Source organism: Schistocerca cancellata, chromosome 3 (genome assembly GCF_023864275.1).
Source record: "Schistocerca cancellata isolate TAMUIC-IGC-003103 chromosome 3, iqSchCanc2.1, whole genome shotgun sequence".
In the NCBI taxonomy this organism is placed as follows: domain Eukaryota; kingdom Metazoa; phylum Arthropoda; class Insecta; order Orthoptera; family Acrididae; genus Schistocerca; species Schistocerca cancellata.
The window spans coordinates 470,359,691-470,383,204 of record NC_064628.1 but is presented as its reverse complement, the minus strand read 5'-3'; the positions used below and the strand labels follow the sequence as shown (position 1 = coordinate 470,383,204).

At 44.6% G+C, this 23,514-nt stretch overlaps 1 protein-coding gene across 4 annotated transcripts in view; it reads right to left on the bottom strand.

Moving 5' to 3' along the window:
• Positions 1-23,514, bottom strand: part of LOC126175239 (uncharacterized) — a 292,084-nt gene that overhangs the window by 51,642 nt on the left and 216,928 nt on the right. For all 4 annotated transcript variants that reach the window (XM_049921875.1, XM_049921877.1, XM_049921878.1 and 1 more), the window contains 2 exons: positions 21,299-21,434; positions 3,491-3,769 (listed from right to left, as the gene is read on the bottom strand). In XM_049921875.1, the coding sequence (XP_049777832.1) occupies positions 3,491-3,769; positions 21,299-21,433 (414 nt within the window). In that variant the 5' untranslated portion in view covers position 21,434. The remainder of the gene's footprint in view (positions 1-3,490; positions 3,770-21,298; positions 21,435-23,514) is intronic.

Here is a 23,514-nt window from a genome sequence, read left to right as displayed (position 1 = left end):
GTTTATATGAAACTGAGCGATACCAGTATGTACCAATATGTACGTATATGTCTAATAGTTATCTGTACAATATTGTAAGATTCATTATTAACCGTTATTTGAGTATGCTATTCTGTATTCTAACCAATTACTCACATAGCTCATTCCGATATTACTCCATTATAATACGCAACAAGCGGTTTACAAACTTTTCGAGGGTAATGTAGAAATATTTCGATGTTTTGTACAACTGATGCCCGTCACTATCTGGTTTACTTGTTGGCTGAGTTCTGAAGTGCCATAACCAGTGTTTTGGATTCATTATGCGTTCATGAACGTATAACAGCCTATTCTGGAAATTAATACATGTTAGGGCAGTGAAGAAGAAATGAAATTGTTGTTCTATTTTTTTGTTTTTAATTTTCATTCTTTACTCCAACCGGCAGAGCCGGCTGTGTGAGTTCCGATCGTTTAAAGAGTCGCGGTTTTTGAGCCTAATGTCTGAGTACACTGGGGGTAGGGCAGAAGGAATACCAGTTGGGAATATTTGGAAAGGGAGTTCCAGCATTAGCATATTAATCGAAGGAAATCTCCCGAAAACTTTGGTCGAGGGTGGTGTGTGTGTGTGTGTGTGTGTGTGTGTGTGTATGGAGGGGGGGGGGGAGGATGTTTAGTCGGATTCCCACTATCATTTGGACAATTGCTGGGCTTCTCCCTAAATTCAACCTCAGAAAATACGATACACGAATAGAGAGCAACTGTACCCTGCTTCCACTGAACTTGCAACTCCCGGAAAATTGTTAAGCATGAGGTACACAGCAATATTTGAAGGGGAAGAATTGTATCTGATCCATTAGACACAGTCGTGCAAGACGGTGTAAGGCACGGAGATGGGCAGCGTGTTTCCTTTTTAATATTGCCGAGGAGAACTTTAAGAAGGATATGATGATGTCTGGTTTGTAGGGCGCTCAACTGCGCGGTTATCAGCTCCCGTACAAAGTCCCAATTTTTTACAGAGTCCACTGTAGCCACAGTCATGATTGATTATGATGATGATTAAATGATGAAGACAACACAAACACCCAGTCCCCGGGCAGAGAAAATCCCCAACCCGCCCGGGAATCGAACCCAGGACGCCGTGTTCCAGAGGCAGCAACGCCAGCCACTAAACCACGAGCTGCGGACTTCTAAGAAGGATGCAAACTTGATAATCAGGGGAATGATCTTCTGCAAATCCGTACAGATACTTGCTTGTGCAGATTAAATATATAGATAATTGCAAGAATCTGGAAGGCAATGGAAGCTACATTCATCACACTTCAGCAGGAATATGGAATTGAATATGAACTCGTAGAAAACAAAATATATGGCTAGTGGGAGAGCAAGCAAGGAGAACCTGCTACCCTCAATACCTTTGTGCAATTATACTTTCGAAAGAGTTGATTAACTAAAATATCCAGAATCGACAGTTACCTATACAAATGCCGTATCTTTTGAAATAAAACAAAGATTAATAGAAGACAGCAGATCTTATTTTGCACTAAAGAATATGTTGCTGACAATTTTTAACTCACATTCATAAGAGAAGTGCTTACATATGCCTAGAAAACTTGGTCATTAATATGAAAAGATGTTGGAATGCTAGATGCCTTTGGGAAACAGGCACATCAATGAATCGTTGGCCCAGCCTGTGAAAAAGGTAAATGGGGGACGAGATGGTACCTTGAGTCGCATACTACACCCCTGGAAATGGAAAAAAGAACACTTTGACACCGGTGTGTCAGACCCACCATACTTGCTCCGGACACTGCGAGAGGGCTGTACAAGCAATGATCACACGCACGGCACAGCGGACACACCAGGAACCGCGGTGTTGGCCGTCGAATGGCGCTAGCTGCGCAGCATTTGTGCACCGCCGCCGTCAGTGTCAGCCAGTTTGCCGTGGCATACGGAGCTCCATCGCAGTCTTTAACACTGGTAGCATGCCGCGACAGCGTGGACGTGAACCGTATGTGCAGCTGACGGACTTTGAGCGAGGGCGTATAGTGGGCATGCGGGAGGCCGGGTGGACGTACCGCCGAATTGCTCAACACGTGGGGCGTGAGGTCTCCACAGTACATCGATGTTGTCGCCAGTGGTCGGCGGAAGGTGCACGTGCCCGTCGACCTGGGACCGGACCGCAGCGACGCACGGATGCACGCCAAGGCCGTAGGATCCTACGCAGTGCCGTAGGAGACCGCACCGCCACTTCCCAGCAAATTAGGGACACTGTTGCTCCTGGGGTATCGGCGAGGACCATTCGCAACTGTCTCCATGAAGCTGGGCTACAGTCCCGCACACCGTTAGGCCGTCTTCCGCTCACGCCCCAACATCGTGCAGCCCGCCTCCAGTGGTGTCGCGACAGGCGTGAATGGAGGGACGAATGGAGACGTGTCGTCTTCAGCGATGAGAGTCGATTCTGCCTTGGTGCCAATGATGGTCGTATGCGTGTTTGGCGCCGTGCAAGTGAGCGCCACAATCAGGACTGCATACGACCGAGGCACACAGGGCCAACACCCGGCATCATGGTGTGGGGAGCGATCTCCTACACTGGCCGTACACCACTGGTGATCGTCGAGGGGACATTGAATAGTGCACGGTACATCCAAACCGTCATCGAACCCATTGTTCTACCATTCCTAGACCGGCAAGGGAACTTGCTGTTCCAACAGGACAATGCACGTCCGCATGTATCCCGTCACCCAACGTGCTCTAGAAGGTGTAAGTCAACTACCCTGGCCAGCAAGATCTCCGGATCTGTCCCCCATTGAGCATGTTTGGGACTGGATGAAGCGTCGTCTCACGCGGTCTGCACGTCCAGCACGAACGCTGGTCCAACTGAGGCGCCAGGTGGAAATGGCATGGCAAGCCGTTCCACAGGACTACATCCAGCATCTCTACGATCGTCTCCATGGGAGAATAGTAGCCTGCATTGCTGCGAAAGGTGGATATACATTGTACTAGTGCCGACATTGTGCATGCTCTGTTGCCTGTGTCTATGTGCCTGTGGTTCTGTCAGTGTGATCATGTGATGTATCTGACCCCAGGAATGTGTCAATAAAGTTTCCCCTTCCTGGGACAATGAATTCACGGTGTTCTTATTTCAATTTCCAGGAGTGTATATAGGAAGATCCATCTAATAGAATAATAGCGAAATCATCTGGATTGACATGGGTGGGGCACATGGCTCGGGTGAATGATTCGGAAGTAGAGAGAAGAACATTAGATGGAAATTCATAGAGTCTAAGAGGACGGGGTCGACCAAGAACCAAGTGATCGATGGAATCGTGGAGAACCTGCGGAAATGGGCTGTAGTGGATGAGAAATTCGACTGTTGGATCGCGATAAACGGCGGAAAAGGTTTGTAGAGACAACGAAGTGTAGGGTCAGAGAAGAGTAAGCGATTTATTACCGACACACGGTTCTGTGCGACAGTATTGCTTCTGTCGGGGAGAGTAAGAGTTGGCAATACCTGGTTGTTGATGCGAGTGATCTCGCGGCGTAGGATGTCCATGTGGGCGCCCTTGCAGTCGGCACAGACCTTCTTGTCGCAGTGGACGCAGAGCGAACAGTAGGACTTCTCCGAGCAGACGGAGCAGCGCTCCATGATCTGGCCGCTGGTGGGGTCCGGCAGTTCCCCCGTGATCTCGATGTGCAGCTCCAGGAAGCGCTGCAGGGTCACGTTGGTCGGGTAGCCCTGCACGCCCTGGTACGGGATGCGGTGTTCCGCCCGGCATTCCGGACACTTCACCTGCAATGGTGCGAGAATGTCCAGTCAGTTTCAAGAAGGGTGCCACCGGATTATGTCGAAAGAAATTACAACATACGATACTAGCTTCTCACCATCATTAATCATGCAGGCTTCTACATCTCCATCTGGATACGTAATCGGCATTCGTATATCATGTATGCGCAAATGCGAGCTTGGAAAGTGTCAGACAAGTTAAAGAATTTCGCTACAGACAAAACCGAAAGCGCTGAAGAACGCCTTCAGACAGAAAACAATACTTCACATCAATCGAATTGTAAGCGAAACTAGACTGGCGGAAATGGAAGGTGTTACGTTACATAGGACCAGTCTGACGTTTGTGAAACTTTGTGGAGATGTTCGTGACATAGCCGGCATTAATATCTATTCCATTCGAACATCAACATCAGTGGACAAGGGAACAAATACACTTTTCAGTATGGAGACTGTTACGCACCTGTTGTCAAACTTGTGATATATTTACTACAACATGTTTCATGACTAAATTATCTTCTTATCACGTGTTTTACATTCTTGTATTCGTTGCGGCACTGAAGCAAACAGCTTCTGATTTTCAAACTGAGAAATTTCATGCTATTTCCGAAACATATCCTTTCTCAGTTGAGAGTGCTAGATGGGGGCTGGTACGAAGTATGCGACTTTCCATCCCAGACATGCTCTATTGTTGATAAATTAGGGGACTGGGGAGGCCAGTCAAGCATCCGGACAGTTTTTAAGGCGTTTGTAGCGTGAACTAGCATTATTCTGCTGAAATCTGTCATTAGGCACCGTGCTCATGAACGTTACGAAAACAGAGTTTACCATTCTTTCCACATACTGGCAACCATCCAGCCTTCTTTCAACAATTTTCGGATCAGTCGTTTTGTTATATACCATAGCATCCGACACCATAATTGCAGCAATTGGAGAGGCACGGGTCTCAAGAAGCACTGATTCTTGTGACCTCATACTAGACTTTCACGTGAACATGTTGGCGGCGATCTAACTCTCATACTACGGTCGCAGGTTCGAATCCTGCCTCGGGAATGGATGTGTGTGATGTCCTTAGGTTACTTAGGTTTAAGTAGTTCTAAGTTCTAGGGGACTGATGACCACAGCAGTTAAGTCCCATAGTGCTCAGAGCCATTTGAATTTTTAACTCTCACAAACAAAAGAGAGACTCATCGCTGAATACTACAGAATGCCTCTCATTGCCCCAGTTGCCTCTGGCTCTACTCCATGTAAATCTGAGGCATGATTTCGTCGGGTAAAGACGCAACTGGACTGCAACTAAACGCAACATACAGTTTCTGACGCGGAGCTCGTGTGAATTGTCACAAAGTGCTCAGTCAGTAAGATCGACCATTATAAATTCTTCGGAATGTGTAAATGGGTAACTTTCTTGGAACCATCGCGTTCAAGATGTTGTGCAGAAACTGAATGCTGCTACCTACACTAGAAGAATAATCTGTACTGTCTCTCACTGTGAAAGGCTAATGCTTATTTACTTTGCTTACATACGCTGTGTTATCGTCTATGGTACCATATTTTGGGACTAGTTACAGAACTTTTCAAGAATACTCTCAGCGAAGGAAATGGTAATTATGAAGTTCATTTTACGCTCGCTCAAAATTTTTCCCGTTATTTCATAATTTTCTCTGGCTCATACATTTTCTAATTGTTACTATGTAAACTATATACTGATTCGTTCCATGACCATATGTCTTTGGTTCAAGTGGTTCCAAGGAAAGTGATAAGTAATATGGTTCAAATGGCTCTGAGCACTATGGGACTTAACATCTGAGGTCATCAGTCCCCTAGAACTTAGAACTACTTAAATCTAACTAACCTAAGGACATCACACACTTCCATGCCCGACGCAGGATTCGAACCTGCGACCGCAGCGGTCTCGCGGTTCCAGACTGTAGCGCCTAGAACCGCTCGTCCACCCGGCCAGCGATAGGTAATAAATAAAATAAATTTATGCACGGCAAGTCACTGTGCAGTGTGTGGCGTTTCTCTAACTTTAGCCTTGTGGTCATTACGCAAGATAGAATGACGAAAAAAATTGCAACTCCAAAAAATAATTAATGTAGAGTAAGGAAATTTCGGGAATACATTTGCTTAGGTAACACATTTAAGTGATTAACACGGGGAAGTCACAGGTTAATGTAAGCTCGAGATAAGCCATTGCAAATGTGAAATTCTGGTACGTTAATAACAGGTGTAATCCCCAGGTTACCGAATACAAGCATGCAAAGGTGTTTGCATTGTTTTTTACAGGTGCCGAATGTCAGTTTGTGGGATGGAGTTCCAGATCTGTTCTACTTGTTCGGTCAATACAGGGGTGATTAATGCTGTTCAGGGATGATGATGAAATTTTTGTCCAAGGATGTCCCATAAGTGCCCGATTGGAGATAGATTCGCTGATCGAACATGCCAAGGCAACATGTTGATACTCTGTAGAGCATAGTGAATTACAACAGGGGAATATGGGCCATCGTTATCTTGTTGGACAACACCTCAGGGAACGCTGTACATGAATGGCAGCACAGCAGGTCGAATAACCACACTGACGTACAAATTTGCTATCAGGGTGTGTGGGATGACCGCTAGAGTGATCCTGCTGTCATACAAAATCGCAACCCAGACCATAACTCCAGGTATGGGTCCAGTGTGTATAGTATGCAGACAGGTTGGTTACAGGCCCTCAACTGGCCTCCTAATCAAAACACGGACATCACTGGCACCGAGACAGAACGAGCTTCCATCAGAAAACACAATTGATTTCCTACCTGCCCTCCAATGAGCTCTCGTGTGGCGCCACTGAAGACGAAAATGGCGGTGGTTTGGGGTCAGTGGAATGCCCGCTACCGCGCGTCTGGCTCGGAGCTGTCCTTGGAGCAACCGATTTATAACAGCTCGTTGTGCTGCTGTGATGCCAACTGGTGCTCAGATTGCTGCTGCAGATGCAATACGAAGCCTGAGAACCGTACGCCGAACACGATGGTCTTCCCTCTCGGTAGTACCGCGTGGCCGTCCAGAGCCCGGTTTTCCATACATTCTAGTGACCAAGGCTGCCAGCAATCATATACAGAGGCTTACATTCCTGCCAAGTCTCTCTGCAGTATACCTGAAGGAACATCCAGTTTCTTGTATCCCTATTACACGACCTCGTTCAAACTCAGTGGAGTATTGATAATGGCTCTTTGTTGCTTTAAAGGCATTCTTGACTAACATCGACTCACTATATCCAGTCTCAAAGTATTTAAAACTGATTTGCATCTTCATATTGGCGCTGTTGGCAGTACTGGCGCCACTCTCATGCGGCTGGCGCGAAATCAAAATAGATATCATCTTTCAGATGTAGACATACGCATACCAAACTTTCGTTTGTGTCGTACAGTTCCTTCTTGGCGTTGCGATTTTTTTTTCCTTCAGTGTGTTTATTAGAGGAATTAGCATTTTGTTTGATTCGGTTTGGAACGTCGGCTCTCAGAATCTTATGAGTGATGCTGTCCATAAAGCACACCAGTTATCTCGTAATGTCTCCCTTTGCAGGACTTTGAGCATCTCTGTACCACTCTCACGTTGACTAAGCAAATCCGCGAAGACTGGTGATGCTATTCTTTGAATCTTTTCCGCCTCTTCCTTTATTCGAACTACGTAATGGTCGTAGACACACGAACAACATAAGATAATTAGGAAGTCCATGAAACATTTCATCAGCCGGCCGCGGTGGCCGTGCGGTTCTGGCGCTGCAGTCCGGAACCGCGTGACTGCTACGGTCGCAGGTTCGAATCCTGCCTCGGGCATGGATGTGTGTGATGTCCTTAGGTTAGTTAGGTTTAAGTAGTTCTAAGTTCTAGGGGACTTATGACCTAAGATGTTGAGTCCCATAGTGCTCAGAGCCATTTGAACCATTTCATCAGTACTATTAAATTGCCAAGAACAACTTAACAAAAAATGCAGTATTTCAAATACAAACAATCTTAGTTTTTTACAGTATTTATAAATGTTCTATTCGTTCACTCTTCGTGACAGGGCACAAATATAATCAGATTCTGACCATACACGAACCAGCATATCAGGAGTGACGGTAGGAACAGCTACTGCGATGCGATGTTGTAAGTCTTAGAGCTTTTGTGGTAGAGGTGGAAAATAAACACTGTTCTTGACGTAATCCCACAAGAAAAAATCGCAGTAAGTCAAATCTGGCGGCCGTTGTGACCACTAGAATCGAGTAGTGTCAAGTCAGCGGCCGCAACACGGTCTATCCATCAACGTGACAACGGATAATTCGGGTACTCTCATATATAAATACAAAAATTTGTAGGACGCCATTTTAGTAAAAGATGAAATGCTTGCTATCAGTTTCAATCTGTAGCGTTTCAATTTGTTGCATGAGCTACAATTATAGAGATGTCGAGACAGGTGATACCATTGGTAGTTTCCTCATTGAAGATGGGTCCATTGACTGTCTTGTTGCATACAGCATAGAACATATTAATTTTCGTGGCATCCTGGACGTATTCGACAGTTGCTTGTGGATTCTTTGTCGCCATATGTGTGAGTTGTATCGGTTGACCTTTCTCGAAAGACGAAGAGTAGCTTCGTCACTGAAGATTAATCTGATTACGAAATCGTCGTTTTCTATTTGGTTCCGCACATCAGCGCAGAACTGCAGGCGGTGCAGTTTGTCGTCATGGCTTATTGCTTGCAGAAGCTGCAATTTGTGCGGCTTGACACTTAATCGCTTACGAAGGATATTCCACACTTTTGGCTGACGAGGGCTTGGTTCTGCACTTAGTCGATAGGTAGCCTTCGTGGATCTTCGCAACGTCCCTCACATAATCCACTGTCTACTTCGACACGCCCGGTCGGCTCGAATAGTTTGCATCGCACAACCAACCATACTTCTTAAATTTCGTGTATCACTCCACTATGCTTTTGTTAACTGGTGGAGTCCTGTGAAACTTGCCGCGGAAAGCTCATTGCAGACTTACTACCGATTGGCAACGGGAAAATTCCGGCACATAAAATTATTTCTTTGCTTGGTTCATCGTCATTTCCAACAACTGCGATCGACGGTTACCCTCCCCCCAACTCCCCTCCCGCGTCCCCAAAAAAACTTTTGAATCCTTGTCATTTATGTTTGTGTCTTTCTTGCATTATATAGAATCGATTTTTTAAAAAGCTTCATGCTCTTTATAATTACCCTGACTAACCTGGAGTATATAACTGCTTGAATGAAGTGTTGAAAGCTAACTCTTTGATCTGCAAATGACTCGTGCTTAGAGTAATTCCAATAAATCTCAGTCTCGCATGTTCCTTACCCAAGGTTGTACTTGTTGCACATTAAACCTCTCGTTATACACAATTCCAGATACTTGAGGGTCATTACTGATTTCGGTGACTGATGGCCAAGTCAAACGATGTGGTATATTTTCCTTTATTTACGCACATTACGTTACATTTGTTTATTGATGATTTGAGAGAATCAGCCTATATGTTGCATTAACAACCACTGACCATGGTTTCAACAACTGTAAAATTTTATTCTTCAGAAATAGATATAGACGCAAAATCATATATTGGTGACGACAAATTTCAGAGCCTAGAAGCTCTTGTCAAGTAACGCTGTATCTGTAACCATTAGCAACATCAAATAAATCCGTTAAAAATCATTCCCATTGGGGTTGGGCTAAGTCTAAAAGTCTTCATATTATAATGTACATGGAATTAAATGCAGTGAAACGTCCCGTACCTGGCTGGTGCTATGCGGCGCAAGGCCACACAAACTACATGCCAGCCAGTCAAATGGTTGGCCGTGTCTCTCAAATCATTCATTTACATTCACCGTTACTGAACAGCAGCTAAGTTCAAAATTTTAACATTTGTTTATGTTTAGAGTCAGCTGACAATATTCCCACCAGGCACTAAACGACTAACTGCTGTCCATGCATTTCGTAACAAGCTTCTGTCGTCCTCGCACCCCTGTACACAACTCTGTCGTTTCTGAACCGCAACACAGGACCACAGGCGCTATCTGCCAGATAATAAGTACATGCGTCGTGAACATCAGGCGTGCTGCCGCACTACCTACGTTTCTCATGATTCCCATCCATTAAGAACGACATATTGAGTCAAGTTTCGTGGGAAATCTTCCATCCAGCCATATATCTTTTTGGATATTACGAACTCTCGCAGTTTGTTTGATAACTGAAAGTGCGGAACTGTATCGAAGGCTTTCAGGAAGTCAGAAAAGTAGCGTAAATCAGAGCTCGGCCTCCTGGATCCAGTTAATGAACGAAACAAACTAGATTTCACAGCATTAGAGCTTATGGAAAGCATACTGATTCCGGAACAAGAGTTCTTCAGTTTCTAGAAAAATCATCACATGCGTTCACAGTATATCCTCCATAATTCTACAACAGATGAACAAGACGCAGGTCTGTAGTTCTGCCGACCACTGGTGCTCTTTTCCAGTCGTGTGACGTGCAATCTGCTCTAGACTAGCTCGAGAACAGGAGCCAGCTCCTACGTAATCAATACCGAATTTAAAGGACACCCTATTAAGTACTACCGAGCGAAGTGGATTGCTTTTAAGTACCGCGTTCACTTATTTCCGCAGCTGCCATTTTCGCATCCGTGCGCCGATAGAACGAAGGGACTAGGTTTTAACTTATTCACTGTTGTAGTTACACAGCTAATTCAACAGATCCTGTAGTTCTGTTTGTCCGACTGCATCACATATCAGTTTAGTTAACATTTCTTGGAGTGCAACGTATAGTAAAAATTGGAAGAGTAATCCACAAGCCGGCCGGGGTGGCCAAGCGGTTCTAGGCGCTACATTCCGGAACCGCGCGATCACTACGGTCGCAGGTTCGAATCCTGCCTCGGGCATGGGTGTGTGTGATGTCCTTAGGTTAGTTAGGTTTAAGTAGTTCTAAGTTCTAGGGGACTGATGACCTCTGGATTTAAAATGTAACAAATCAGATGTAATACTTGACTTATGTTGATTGAAATCCATTTCCTCATAAAGCTGGGTTCTTTAAGGATTTCTTATTGCTTGTGAGTTAATAAAAAAAAAGACTGCTGTCTGAGCAAGTGAATTAGTAAACTGAAAATTAAGATTATAGTGAAAATGAAATTAATGTGGGCGAACAGATGATCAATGTACAAAGGAAATACTTTGCTGGATTCCAAGAAATGAGAAAACGTGATCTAATGGAAATAAAGGCAGCATGAGCAGTAGGAATACAATTCGTTGAAGACCATAACGGACAAAAATTATAGAGAAGATATTGGTCGGTTGTGTATGTCAAATGGCAGATGATGACGGTGACGATGACGATGATGATGACGATGAAGTTGACGAACGGCGACAACGACGATGACGACGATGTTCGTTAGACAAAGCGTAAGGAGCAGTAAGTTCTGATACACACATAACCAGTGCATTCAGGTATTCCTGCGACTGCAGGGAGGCTCGTAAGTTAAATCTCTCATCTGCACAAGAAAAATCAATATAATTCAAAGTTTTTGGCGAGAAACCAAGTCACACACCTCCACATGTCCACTTTTCTCAAACTTGTCTCAATATGGTGTCCTATGAGAACTACGAATTGTTCTGACACGTCACCGTGTTGAAATTATGTATCTTTACAAACGTAAATTAACACGAATGTTCAATGGATCATCTCCCGAGAGCTCTATCAGCACGTCTTAGGTATCTTTAGCTAGTAAGGGTAGGTGAGAATGATATACGACCCATCCACCAAATTGTAATGTCAGGTAACTGTGTCACGTTACGCATTATGCGGCTATATTACAAAAAAAGGGTTAACTACTCTGAGAACATGAATCAACAATGCGAAACTTAAAAAGTGCGTCGATGTTTTCTATGTAACACGGAAACATTTTCTGGCCAAAATTTCCTATGGAACATATATCTAGTGAATCCCTCCACCATCTCTACAGAGATGCGGAACACCATGTGAGTATGAGATCTTCGCAGTTGTACAATGGTTGATCAACATTCGTAATGCATAAATTTTTTAATCATTTCAAAACATTTTCTGTGCCAATAGTTGTTGTGTTTGCAGAGGTTGACTTTCGAAATCCCTTTTGTTGAGGTGAACAACATTTTGTTAGTGATTGATCTGTTTCACTTCCATTCGAAGCCGAATTATGTGATCATTTCGTATTTACTGTTTCAAAAAGTCGATGTATCTGTTTCTGAGAGGGTTGATGAGTGCACTCAGATATCAGGTGAACGCTCTTACCATGTAAAAAACTGTTAAAATTTTGTAAATTGTTTTGGCCATAAAATAGATTAAATAACTCTCTCTTGCATTCCACTTACCCGTTCGTCTCGTAATAAAATTCTGTGTCACCTTTCTCTCATCTCCTGTAAAACCTCAATTTATGGATTTTCTATGAAGTTTTGTAACTGATGCATTGTGACTGTAAACCTACGAATATTTAGTTATTAGAAAGGTGAGCACAGACGATCAGTTTTTATGGACTTGATCTACCTGAAAAATTTTCTGCGCCCTTTAAAAATTTCGCAGTTCTAAGCCAACTGTTCCGTAAGTATGCTGCCACAGTCTCGTATGGAGCAGGCTGAACGTAAGGATTAAAACATTCTTACAGAGAATGTGCTTGTTCAGTGTAGCTTCATCCTGTGTTCTGTCTTTTCTTCAAAACTCGGTCGGTGCATGACACTTGGAGGAACGAGTGTTCAACTACGTCGAACATTTTTGTGCATACTGCGGTAAATAATACGAAGTGTCTTGTATTCGGTAATATTTCGTTACAACGAATATCTTCACCCGACGTATTGGCCTAAGTTTTGCATTGGGCTGCTCACGAGCGTCACGCTTATTCTAGGACTGGCAAAGTTCATAAATCACACGTGGAACGAACAACTCGTAACGAAGGCTGATAAACTGCCAAGTCCCACCAGAATTAGATTTAACAGCGTGGTTTAGCGACGCTACGAAAAACAGGCACAGCGCTGCCTCGTGTAAGTATTCGAATATCAAAACAGATCTGAGAAGAGAGGGATATTGACTTAATTCGTACTTATTAATTCTTGAATTAATGATAATGTTTAATTTTTGCGTTGTGATAATGTCACGTTTCCTAGAACTGGAGAACTGATGCGACCTTTTCTTTGGTTTAATTTTTACCTTGTCTTATATTTCGTAGTATTCGAAATAAAGCTAGGTATAAAACAGAAATTAACTGTAGTTTCGTGGAAATACACTCCTGGAAATTGAAATAAGAACACCGTGAATTCATTGTCCCAGGAAGGGGAAACTTTATTGACACATTCCTGGGGTCAGATACATCACATGATCACACTGACAGAACCACAGGCACATAGACACAGGCAACAGAGCATGCACAATGTCGGCACTAGTACAGTGTATATCCACCTTTCGCAGCAATGCAGGCTGCTATTCTCCCATGGAGACGATCGTAGAGATGCTGGATGTAGTCCTGTGGAACGGCTTGCCATGCCATTTCCACCTGGCGCCTCAGTTGGACCAGCGTTCGTGCTGGACGTGCAGACCGCGTGAGACGACGCTTCATCCAGTCCCAAACATGCTCAATGGGGGACAGATCCGGAGATCTTGCTGGCCAGGGTAGTTGACTTACACCTTCTAGAGCACGTTGGGTGGCACGGGATACATGCGGACGTGCATTGTCCTGTTGGAACAGCAAGTTCCCTTGCCGGTCTAGGAATGGTAGAACGATGGGTTCGATGACGGTTTGGATGTACCGTGCACTATTCAGTGTCCCCTCGACGATCACCAGTGGTGTACGGCCAGTGTAGGAGATCGCTCCCAACACCATGATGCCGGGTGTTGGCCCTGTGTGCCTCGGTCGTATGCAGTCCTGATTGTGGCGCTCACCTGCACGGCGCCAAACACGCATACGACCATCATTGGCACCAAGGCAGAAGCGACTCTCATCGCTGAAGACGACACGTCTCCATTCGTCCCTCCATTCACGCCTGTCGCGACACCACTGGAGGCGGGCTGCACGATGTTGGGACGTGAGCGGAAGACGGCCTAACGGTGTGTGGGACCGTAGCCCAGCTTCATGGAGACGGTTGCGAATGGTCCTCGCCGATACCCCAGGAGCAACAGTGTCCCTAATTTGCTGGGAAGTGGCGGTGCGGTCCCCTACGGCACTGCGTAGGATCCTACGGTCTTGGCGTGCATCCGTGCGTCGCTGCGGTCCGGTCCCAGGTCGACGGGCACGTGCACCTTCCGCCGACCACTGGCGACAACATCGATGTACTGTGGAGACCTCACGCCCCACGTGTTGAGCAATTCGGCGGTACGTCCACCCGGCCTCCCGCATGCCCACTATACGCCCTCGCTCAAAGTCCGTCAACTGCACATACGGTTCACGTCCACGCTGTCGCGGCATGCTACCAGTGTTAAAGACTGCGATGGAGCTCCGTATGCCACGGCAAACTGGCTGACACTGACGGCGGCGGTGCACAAATGCTGCGCAGCTAGCGCCATTCGACGGCCAACACCGCGGTTCCTGGTGTGTCCGCTGTGCCGTGCGTGTCATCATTGCTTGTACAGCCCTCTCGCAGTGTCCGGAGCAAGTATGGTGGGTCACACACCGGTGTCAATGTGTTCTTTTTTCCATTTCCAGGAGTGTATGTCGTTACACATTAGTCCTAACTGGAAAACGATGTCTTGTAAAATCTTGAGACAGAAATAGTAGATTACCTGTAGTACTGGTAGCAGGCAGTAAAGAGGATGATTGAAAGCGGCGTGCTATGGACGGAGTATGTACCACATACTGGGTTTGAAAATGCTGAGCCAGTAAAAACTTATTGATTTGCTGAATGTTACGAACATTGTTAGGAGACAATATATACGTGCCAAGAGGGCGTCGACTCAAATATATACGTGCCAAGAGGGGGTCGACTAGGCCAACTCAAGCAGTAAACGTATTTTTAGCGAGATCGTATTGTGGGGGGGTGTTATGCTGCATGTCACCGTTGAACACGAGAAGTGTTTTTAGGAGGCGCAGGTTTCGGGCCGTTTTAGTCAGAGCCTCCAAGTAGCACAGTTTGAATAGGGAGCTTAAGAATTTCAAACGTGCAGGTCACGAAGATGCCGCGTACTCCTGTGAGACAGCGTTATCAGCACCTGACATAGTTTGAAAGGGGCCTCACTGTGGGTCTCCATTTGGTTGACAGAACGAATAGTGCAGTATTCAGATTTTTTGAGGCACTTAGATGCGGCAGTGGCCCGATGATGGGCCATGTAACTTGAGGTCAGGCGTAAGCGTCGTCAAGGTTCCACTCGGCAAGTCTGACCAACACAAGGGAGGATCGCGGTACTGTGCACCAAACACATAGTGAGCCCTTCATATCTATGCCTGCCATCGGAGAACAAGTAATGGACCCCTTGCAACACTCGGTTTCACCGCGACGCCATTGGCCGGAGACTGGCAGCAGCTGCATAAGAAAATCACCATCCCGAGCGCAGGCGGCTGTTAACACCACAAATTGCTGCATTTGGAATTGTACCGCGAGAGACAAGCATGGGCTTCTGCTGAATGTGTTCAAAGATGAATCATGAGGTCTGCATTATCTCCCACCCCCCACGAATATCTTAGGCAAGTGTGACCGCGACTTGGGGAAAATGGCATTTTTCAACAGGACAGTGCTCGTTCCCACAGGACACGTACCTCTATGAGGAGGAGGAGATTAGTGTTTAACGTCCCGTCGACAACGAGGTCATTAGAGACGGAGCGCAAGCTCGGGTGAGGGATGGATGGGGAAGGAAATCGGCCGTGCCCTTTCAAAGGAACCATCCCGGCATTTGCCTGAAGCGATTTAGGGAAATCACGGAAAACCTAAATCAGGATGGCCGGAGACGGGATTGAACCGTCGTCCTCCCGAATGCGAGTCCAGTGTGCTAACCACTGCGCCACCTCGCTCGGTACGTACCTCTATGAACTGCCTACGAGATACTGAGGTACTTCTGTTGACAGCCAGATCCTCAGATCTGTCCCTGATAGAACATGTGTAGGAGCAGGTTGGAAAACAACTTCGCCCCGGTGCCATTGTCAAGAATATCAATGACCAGTTACAACAGTTGTGGGCCAGCTAATTTCAGGAGAGGATACAGCGGCTTTATGTCACCCTTCCCAACCGAACCAATGCATTCATTCAGGACAGAGGTAGTGCGAAGTCATATTGATAAGTGGGCTTTCTTCGCCGATTTATTTGTAAATTTAACTCTGTTTTGTAATCGCTGTAGTAACACCACATACACTTTGGACTCGCAAAGTTTCAGTTCGTTTCCTCCTCCATTCCGGAAGGCAGTGTATTTTCACGAACAGTACATATAAGAATAGCGATCAGAGTGTTATCGAAACATACGTAAACACGGAGATGCAGGTATCATATTTCTGCTTTTAAGAGAAACAATTCGGTTTCTAGTTCCTGGATAGAGTTCAACATGAGTGTTTCTGCTCTTGGTTCTTAATAAGGAGCTGGATGATGTGATCGCTGTGGTTTTTGACAGTGGACTACTGCAGCCTATACACCAAAAATTGTGTAATATGTTTGCATGCTGCCCGTGTCAAATGAGTATACCATTCCATTCCGGAAGGTTATTATTAGTTCACTGAAGCTACACTTTCGCACCTCGACAGGAAACCAGGGGGAAACGTACGAATACAACACAGCAGCTTCTGTCTTGAAAATAGATACGCCTCTGCAAGTGCTTTATGTGTTAACACATACGTTTCAAGTGAATATTTAGCTTTCTGCCGAATAATATCTTATTTATCACTATTGCGCATCAGTTGTCATAAGTACCTACTACGTGGGGCTCGTTCCTTCAGTGACTTTTGCATCAGTAGACTTCAGATTTGTTAACTTTCAAAAATCGGGAGCGCAGAAATGCAGAATTTTACAGATAAATGAGGTGATGGGTAATAGAATTCACAAATCTCCACGTTGTAAAGTAACTTCTATTTGGTTTTAGCCTTCGGAAATGAGGTAATTCCATTGAAAGTTATGGTCGGTTTGTGAAACGTCGACAAGCATTGTGGAAACTGTGGAATATATCAGGCCATGACACACAGCGCAACTACGCGCATCATACCTGTGGTGCGAAGCAAGAGAGAACACTGGAAGTATTATCAAAGAGAAGATGAGACGTATGGACGTAATATTTACGTACGAGAGAGGTGTGCACAATGAGACTGGAGCCGGCAATGCAGTCAGCGAAAGTCGTCTCAGCGCGTCCTACTACAGATTGTTGAGTATTAAGAGGAACTCATACGTCTGGTGTTTCTTGAGGGAACGTTCAGCAGTGTAGAATATATCCCGAGCAACATGTACCTTATTCTGATGATACTCCTATTACTTCAAGCTGATGAACAAGGACAATGGTAGGGTACACCTTTCCAGGACAATGCTTGCGAAATTCAACGTGCTTTCCAAGGTGGCCAGGACAATCTGAACGGCGCCATTGAGAAAGAGTGGGATGTGATTGCGGCGTATGGTCCAGTCTGCATTAACAGCAATACTCTTTGACCGATGTCTTACACCTCTGTGATGTATTATTGGCTCAACTGCAGGCATTCATTGTAGCTAGATCAGAGTGAACAGTAACCAAGATCACCTTTTTGTAGGTTACTGGCGCTAGTATTATGATACTATTCCTTGTACGATCCGTTTAATACGTCATATAGGGTGATTATTATCTAATAGCGTATTTTGGCGTAAAGTTTATGATCTATGTTGTAACCTAGTCCAGAAAAATTATAGAACAGCAACGAAGACCATTGCTTCACTTGTTAATAACTAAAGTAATGCTGGGTACCGCTTTTTCTTGGCAATGCCAGATTTAGTAAAGAGGGAATCCGGGATCACGACTGCGTGGAGCACAGGATGCTAACGCCTATGTGCAAGAAGTGACGACGATACTCTCACTTCAGTATATCCGCAACTTCGAAATGTTGTATACTGTGTGACTGTTCCTTTCGTCAGCATAATGTTCTTCTTACAATGTTCAAACTAAACTCGCTGGTTTCCCCAGGTTCCCCTGCAGGTAGGTCGATGTCTCTAAACTTTTATTTCGAATGGTCTTAGCAAGAGCACACACATATACACGAATTATATAATCACTTCAGCATTATCTATACTCACAAAAAGTAGTTTTCTCACCACACAGTATACATTTAATTACTGCCAAAGTTTCATTTACTTATGTCCCTCGAAAATCCATTAATGGAGTGAATAAATCCTATTTCAGTGAGCTCTACTCATGAAGCTAGTCAAGCTAGTCTTTTCTAAATTGTTCATATCAACATGTGTAATAAAAAACGCTCCGGAATAGTCGCGTGCGTTAGCACGCCGCTTCCGACTTCGGGGAGGCCCTCAGCGGCCCCGGATTGAATCCGCATGGGGGCTGAACGACAAGGGTGTGCCAACTAGTCTGTGTTTGCTCTTTAGGTAGTATCCCACACGTGAGTAGGTGAATGCCGGGCTGGTATCCACGTTCCACCTCAGTTACACGATTCGCAAGAATTTCGAAAACCTCACACTTGCACACTATCATTGCCAAATACAGATTGACACGCAGACCTCGTGAAGATTCGGGATAAGGCCAACAGGAAAAGAAGAATATGGCCAGCTGCTAATCATCGAAGAGAAAGCCCGTAACAGAAAAAAAAAAATTAAAACCTATAGCACATAAAACTCATAACATCATATAGTCACATGAGAATTATTCACGCGTACAGGACGCTATCCTGTCTCAGTCTCACCTAAGCAAATGTTGTGGACCTCTGTACCGCTCCCTTTCGAGTCCTTGAACAATATGCGATCTATTTTGTTTCTTACATCCTATCCAAAATACACTACTGGCCATTAAAATTGCTACACCACGAAGATGACGTGCTACATACGCGAAATTTAACCTTCAAGAAGAAGATGCTGAGATATGCTAATGATTAGCTTTTCAGAGCATTCATGCAAGGTTGGCGCCGGTGGCGACACCTACAACGTGCTGACATGAGGAAAGTTTCCAACCGATTTCTCATACACAAAAAGCAGTTGACCGGCGTTGCCTGGTGAAACGTTGTTGTGATGCCTCGTGTAAGGAGGAGAAATGCGTACCATCACGTTTCCGACTTTGATAAGGGTCGGATTGTAGGCTATCGCGATTGCGGTTTATCGTATTGCGACATTGCTGCTCGCGTTGGTCGAGATCCAATGACTGTTAGCAGAATATGGAATCGGTGGGTTCAGGAGGGTAATACGGAACGCCGTGCTGGATCCCAACGGCCTCGTATCACTAGCAGTCGAGATGACAGGCATCTTATCCGCATGGCTGTAACGGATCGTGCAGCCACGTCTCGATCCCTGAGTCAACAGATGGGGCCGTTTGCAAGACAACAACCATCTGCACGAACAGTTCGACGACGTTTGCAGCAGCATGGACTATCAGCTCGGAGACCATGGCTGCGGTTACCCTTGACGCTGCATCACAGACAGGAGCGCCTACGAAGGTGTACTGAACGACGAACCTGGGTGCACGAATGGCAAAACGTCATTTTTTCGGATGAATCCAGGTTCTGTTTACAGCATCATGATGGTCGCATCCGTGTTTGGCGACATCGCGGTGAACGCACATTGGAAGCGTGTATTCGTCATTGCCATGATGGTATGGGGTGCCATTGGTTACACGTCTCGGTCACCTCTTGTTCGCATTGACGGCACTTTGAACAGCGGACGTTACATTTCAGATGTGTTACGACTCGTGGCTCTACCCTTCATTAGATTCCTGCGAAACCCTACATTTCAGCAAGACAATGCACGACCGCATGTTGCAGGTCCTGTACGGGCCTTTCTGGATACAGAAAATGTTCGACTGCTGCCCTGGCCAGCACATTCTCCAGATCTCTCACCAAGTGAAAACGTCTGGTCAATGGTGGCCGAGCAACTGGCTCGTCACAATACGCCAGTCATTACTCTTGATGAACTGTGGTGTCGTGTTGAAGTCGCATGGGTAACTGTACCTGTATACGCCATCCAGGCTCTGTTTGGCTCAATGCCCAGGCATATCAAGGCCGTTATTACGGCCAGAGGTGGTCGTTCTGGGTACTGATTTCTCAGGATCTATGCACCCGAATTGAGTGATAATGTAATCACATGTCAGTTCTAGTATAATACATTTGTCCAATGAATACCCGTTTATCATCTGCATTTCTTCTTGGTGTAGCAATTTTAATGGCCAGTAGTGTACCTTCTGGCCACGCGCATCCTATATCAGCTCCTCACATCACTTCAAGTACGTGGAATAAATTCGGCTGTATTACATATTTATGAAACTGAATCCCAGCACGTCACTGCTTCCTTCGTCCTTGTTATCGCGCTTCTGTTTGCACATCCCATCTTTCCTCCTTTTCCAGTCTCTTCAATCCTCTCCTCGGGTAATTTTGACAGTCTTCGAGAAGCAGATCATGACATTATCCTTAAAGTCTACCCATGCTATGAGTCGTAACCTACACTAACTATCCTTTCGTAAATGGGAGCCCAAACCCATCTTTCTCCGCCCTAAACTGAATCGTACACAACTCCAGAGTCCCATGTTCGATCTATTAGACTCTCCCCCTTACACATTCAATGTCATTTTTTATATTATTATTTTCAGTTTTATACCCGTCTAGGTCCATAACCTATAGTAACAGGACAAATCATCATATACACCCACAGTGATTACAGAACCATGCACATAATTAACATCATGACATCACTTTTTCGTCAAATAAGTGTTTATGTTAGTCTTTAAAATATATTTCTCGATGACTGAACGGCATAATCCAAGAGCTGAAAAAAGGTGTCTGGAATGTCCGTTGTTTTCCATTACCACACAAAGAGTAGCTCTTGGAACACTATGAAAAGCTCTATAGAAGTGTCAAATGCTATATGAGTCTCCACTACAGCTCTGCAAGATCTTACTATTCTAAATCGTATCTGCTCTTTCATGATTATATCTTCGGTTCAAATGGTTCAAATGGCTCTGAGCACTATGGGACTTAACATCGATGGTCATCAGCCCCCTAGAACTTAGAACTACTTAAACCTAACTAACCTAAGGACATCACACAACACCCAGTCATCACGAGGCGATTGTATCTTTATTACGCTATTCAATCTCTTCTTCATTTAAAAAAAATTGTAACATACAATCCTTAACCAGTATCTAAAAGACTTAACCTCTATAGTTCACTGGACCTTGTTCATTAAAAACATGTAGCTCAATTGCTTTTTTCAGGCTTTGAGAAACTTTCGAGAGCTACAAAACATGTTCAACAGGGGCAAAGGTGTACTATAAAGTAGGCTTACCATACTATAGTTTAAACGTTCCACAGTATCGCATTTGCATAATATTTTGGAAAGAAGTGATTCTAAGACTGTGTGCATGCGGTAGCATAATACGGCAACAGCTGAACTGGTTGACTTACCTGCCGCCGGACATAGTCGACCAGGCCGTCCATGCACGGCTCCATGCAGAACGAGTGCTGACATGGCAGTAGTTTCGGGTTACGGTATCGGTCCAGGCAAATGGCGCATGTAAGCAGCTGTTCGAACTGCTCCATGCTGAAAGAAAGGAAAAATGAGATAGTAATCTTAAGCCAGAAAATATGCAGAAAGTTGTTGATAAAAATTATTGAAACGAGTATCAGGTCGAAATAGGTGCCTATGCCGTACTGTTATAATACCTCCTAGCAAAATGTTAGACCATAAAAATAAGGAAATCATTGTTACTAAATCAGAAATACAATGTCGGTAGGCATGCGACAACATCCGCTACTTAATATATTCCAAAACGCCGCGCACCAAAACAGGATTCTTCCCGAGATCAAACCTCGGGTTCTATTGGTAATAGAAAACTAGGGTAAAGTGTTTTGGGAAGCACTTGGGCTAAGGACCATTTGTATACCCGAAAGAACGATCTTCTTAGTGTCACTATCCTAAGTACAGAGTCAAAATGTGAATATTAACACACTTGCTCCTGCATACGAAAATTGAGCAATTCGACTGTTCCTTTTTTGCAAGTGATGTGGTCTACGGTGGGCTGTGAAGGGATTATGGACTCACCATTATTTCACTGGTCGTTCCTTAGAAAACCCCAAAAAAGTACTTTTACCATTTTTTTTCGTACCAAAACCGAGCCGCGAATTCCAAGATTTGTATGTCCAGCAAATGGCTGAGATATTTACGATATATTTCTAAGAAACCGACCTCGAACAATTTTGATAATGTCCTTGTCGTCTTTATTCATTACTGAGATACAGAAGTTCAAATTTATCCTACTTCTATACCTAAAATACGCATGTAAAATCCGATATGAGACAAAATCTAAATAATAAGTAACCGTAAACAATTGCTCAAATTTTGATGGTGTATTCTCTAGGCATTCATCTACAAGTGTCATTTTCCCGTTTTCAGAAATCCTTATTAACTTGTGGACGTTTCATTAGAAAACCCAAAAAAATGTCTTTAACACTTTTTGTACCAAAACCGAGCCACGGGTTCCAAGACCACTATGCACAGCAAATGGCTGAAATTTTTGTGATATATTATTAAGATCACGATCTTGAACAAACTTGAAAGTTTCCTTGATTTTTATCCTTTTCCGAAATATGGAGATTTAAAGTTACGCTAGATCTATACGTAAAATACCCACGTAAAATCCGGTGCGAGGACAAAACCTAATTTATAAAGTGGCGTATCACGGAGAAATATACTGTAAAGTGTCTTCATTATCATCAGAAGGGTTCTGGAAACCTTATGTTGAAGTACTGAATCACATGCAAACTTTCTGTGCATTTAAAATATGGTCTAAGTTGTAAAGTTAGTTTTGTGTTATTTAAGTTTGACATAAGTAAACTGTCAAAATTTTACTGACTCATAAAGTTCTTTTCATATGAGCGACATGCCCTGCTGTGGCAAGGAAAAGAAAGGAACTAGCGGAAAAATACTTCTACCAGAGAACAAAAAAGGCGAATATGCTCCTCTTTAACAGACTCTGTCTAAAAAATGGTGTATCAAGTGCCTCGTTCTACGTTCCTCAGCACCTCTGAAAATTTTCTAAAAAATGTTAGCATGTAAACATATTCGCGCTTTCTTATTCTGAGAGAAAAAGAGACAGTGGCAGTAGGACTGGAAGATAGTAGACAGTGGTTGTGGTGTAGAAAGAGCGAAGGAGACAATGGCAGCATGAGAGAAAGAAAGGGTGACAGTGGAAATGGAACATAGTTGACAGTGACACAACAAAATGGTTCAAATGGCTCTGAGCACTATCGGACTCAACATCTTAGGTCATAAGTCCCCTAGAACTTAGAACTACTTAAAACTAACTAACCTAAGGACATCACACACACCCACGCCCGAGGCAGGATTCGAACCTGCGACCGTAGCAGTCCCGCGGTTCCGGACTGCAGCGCCAGAACCGCTAGACCACCGCGGCCGGCAGTGACACAACAGTGCTAGGAAAAATGGAGACGGTCCCAGTGGGAGAGGAATAAAGAAACGAAGAAAGTGGAAGTGGGTGACAGTTGTTGATAACGAGAGACAGAGTCTGTGACAATGTCAACGACGAAGAAAGAGATGGAGACAGTGAGAAGAGACAGCAGCAGTAGGGAGGAATGAATGAGATAGTAGCAGTAAGAGAGAG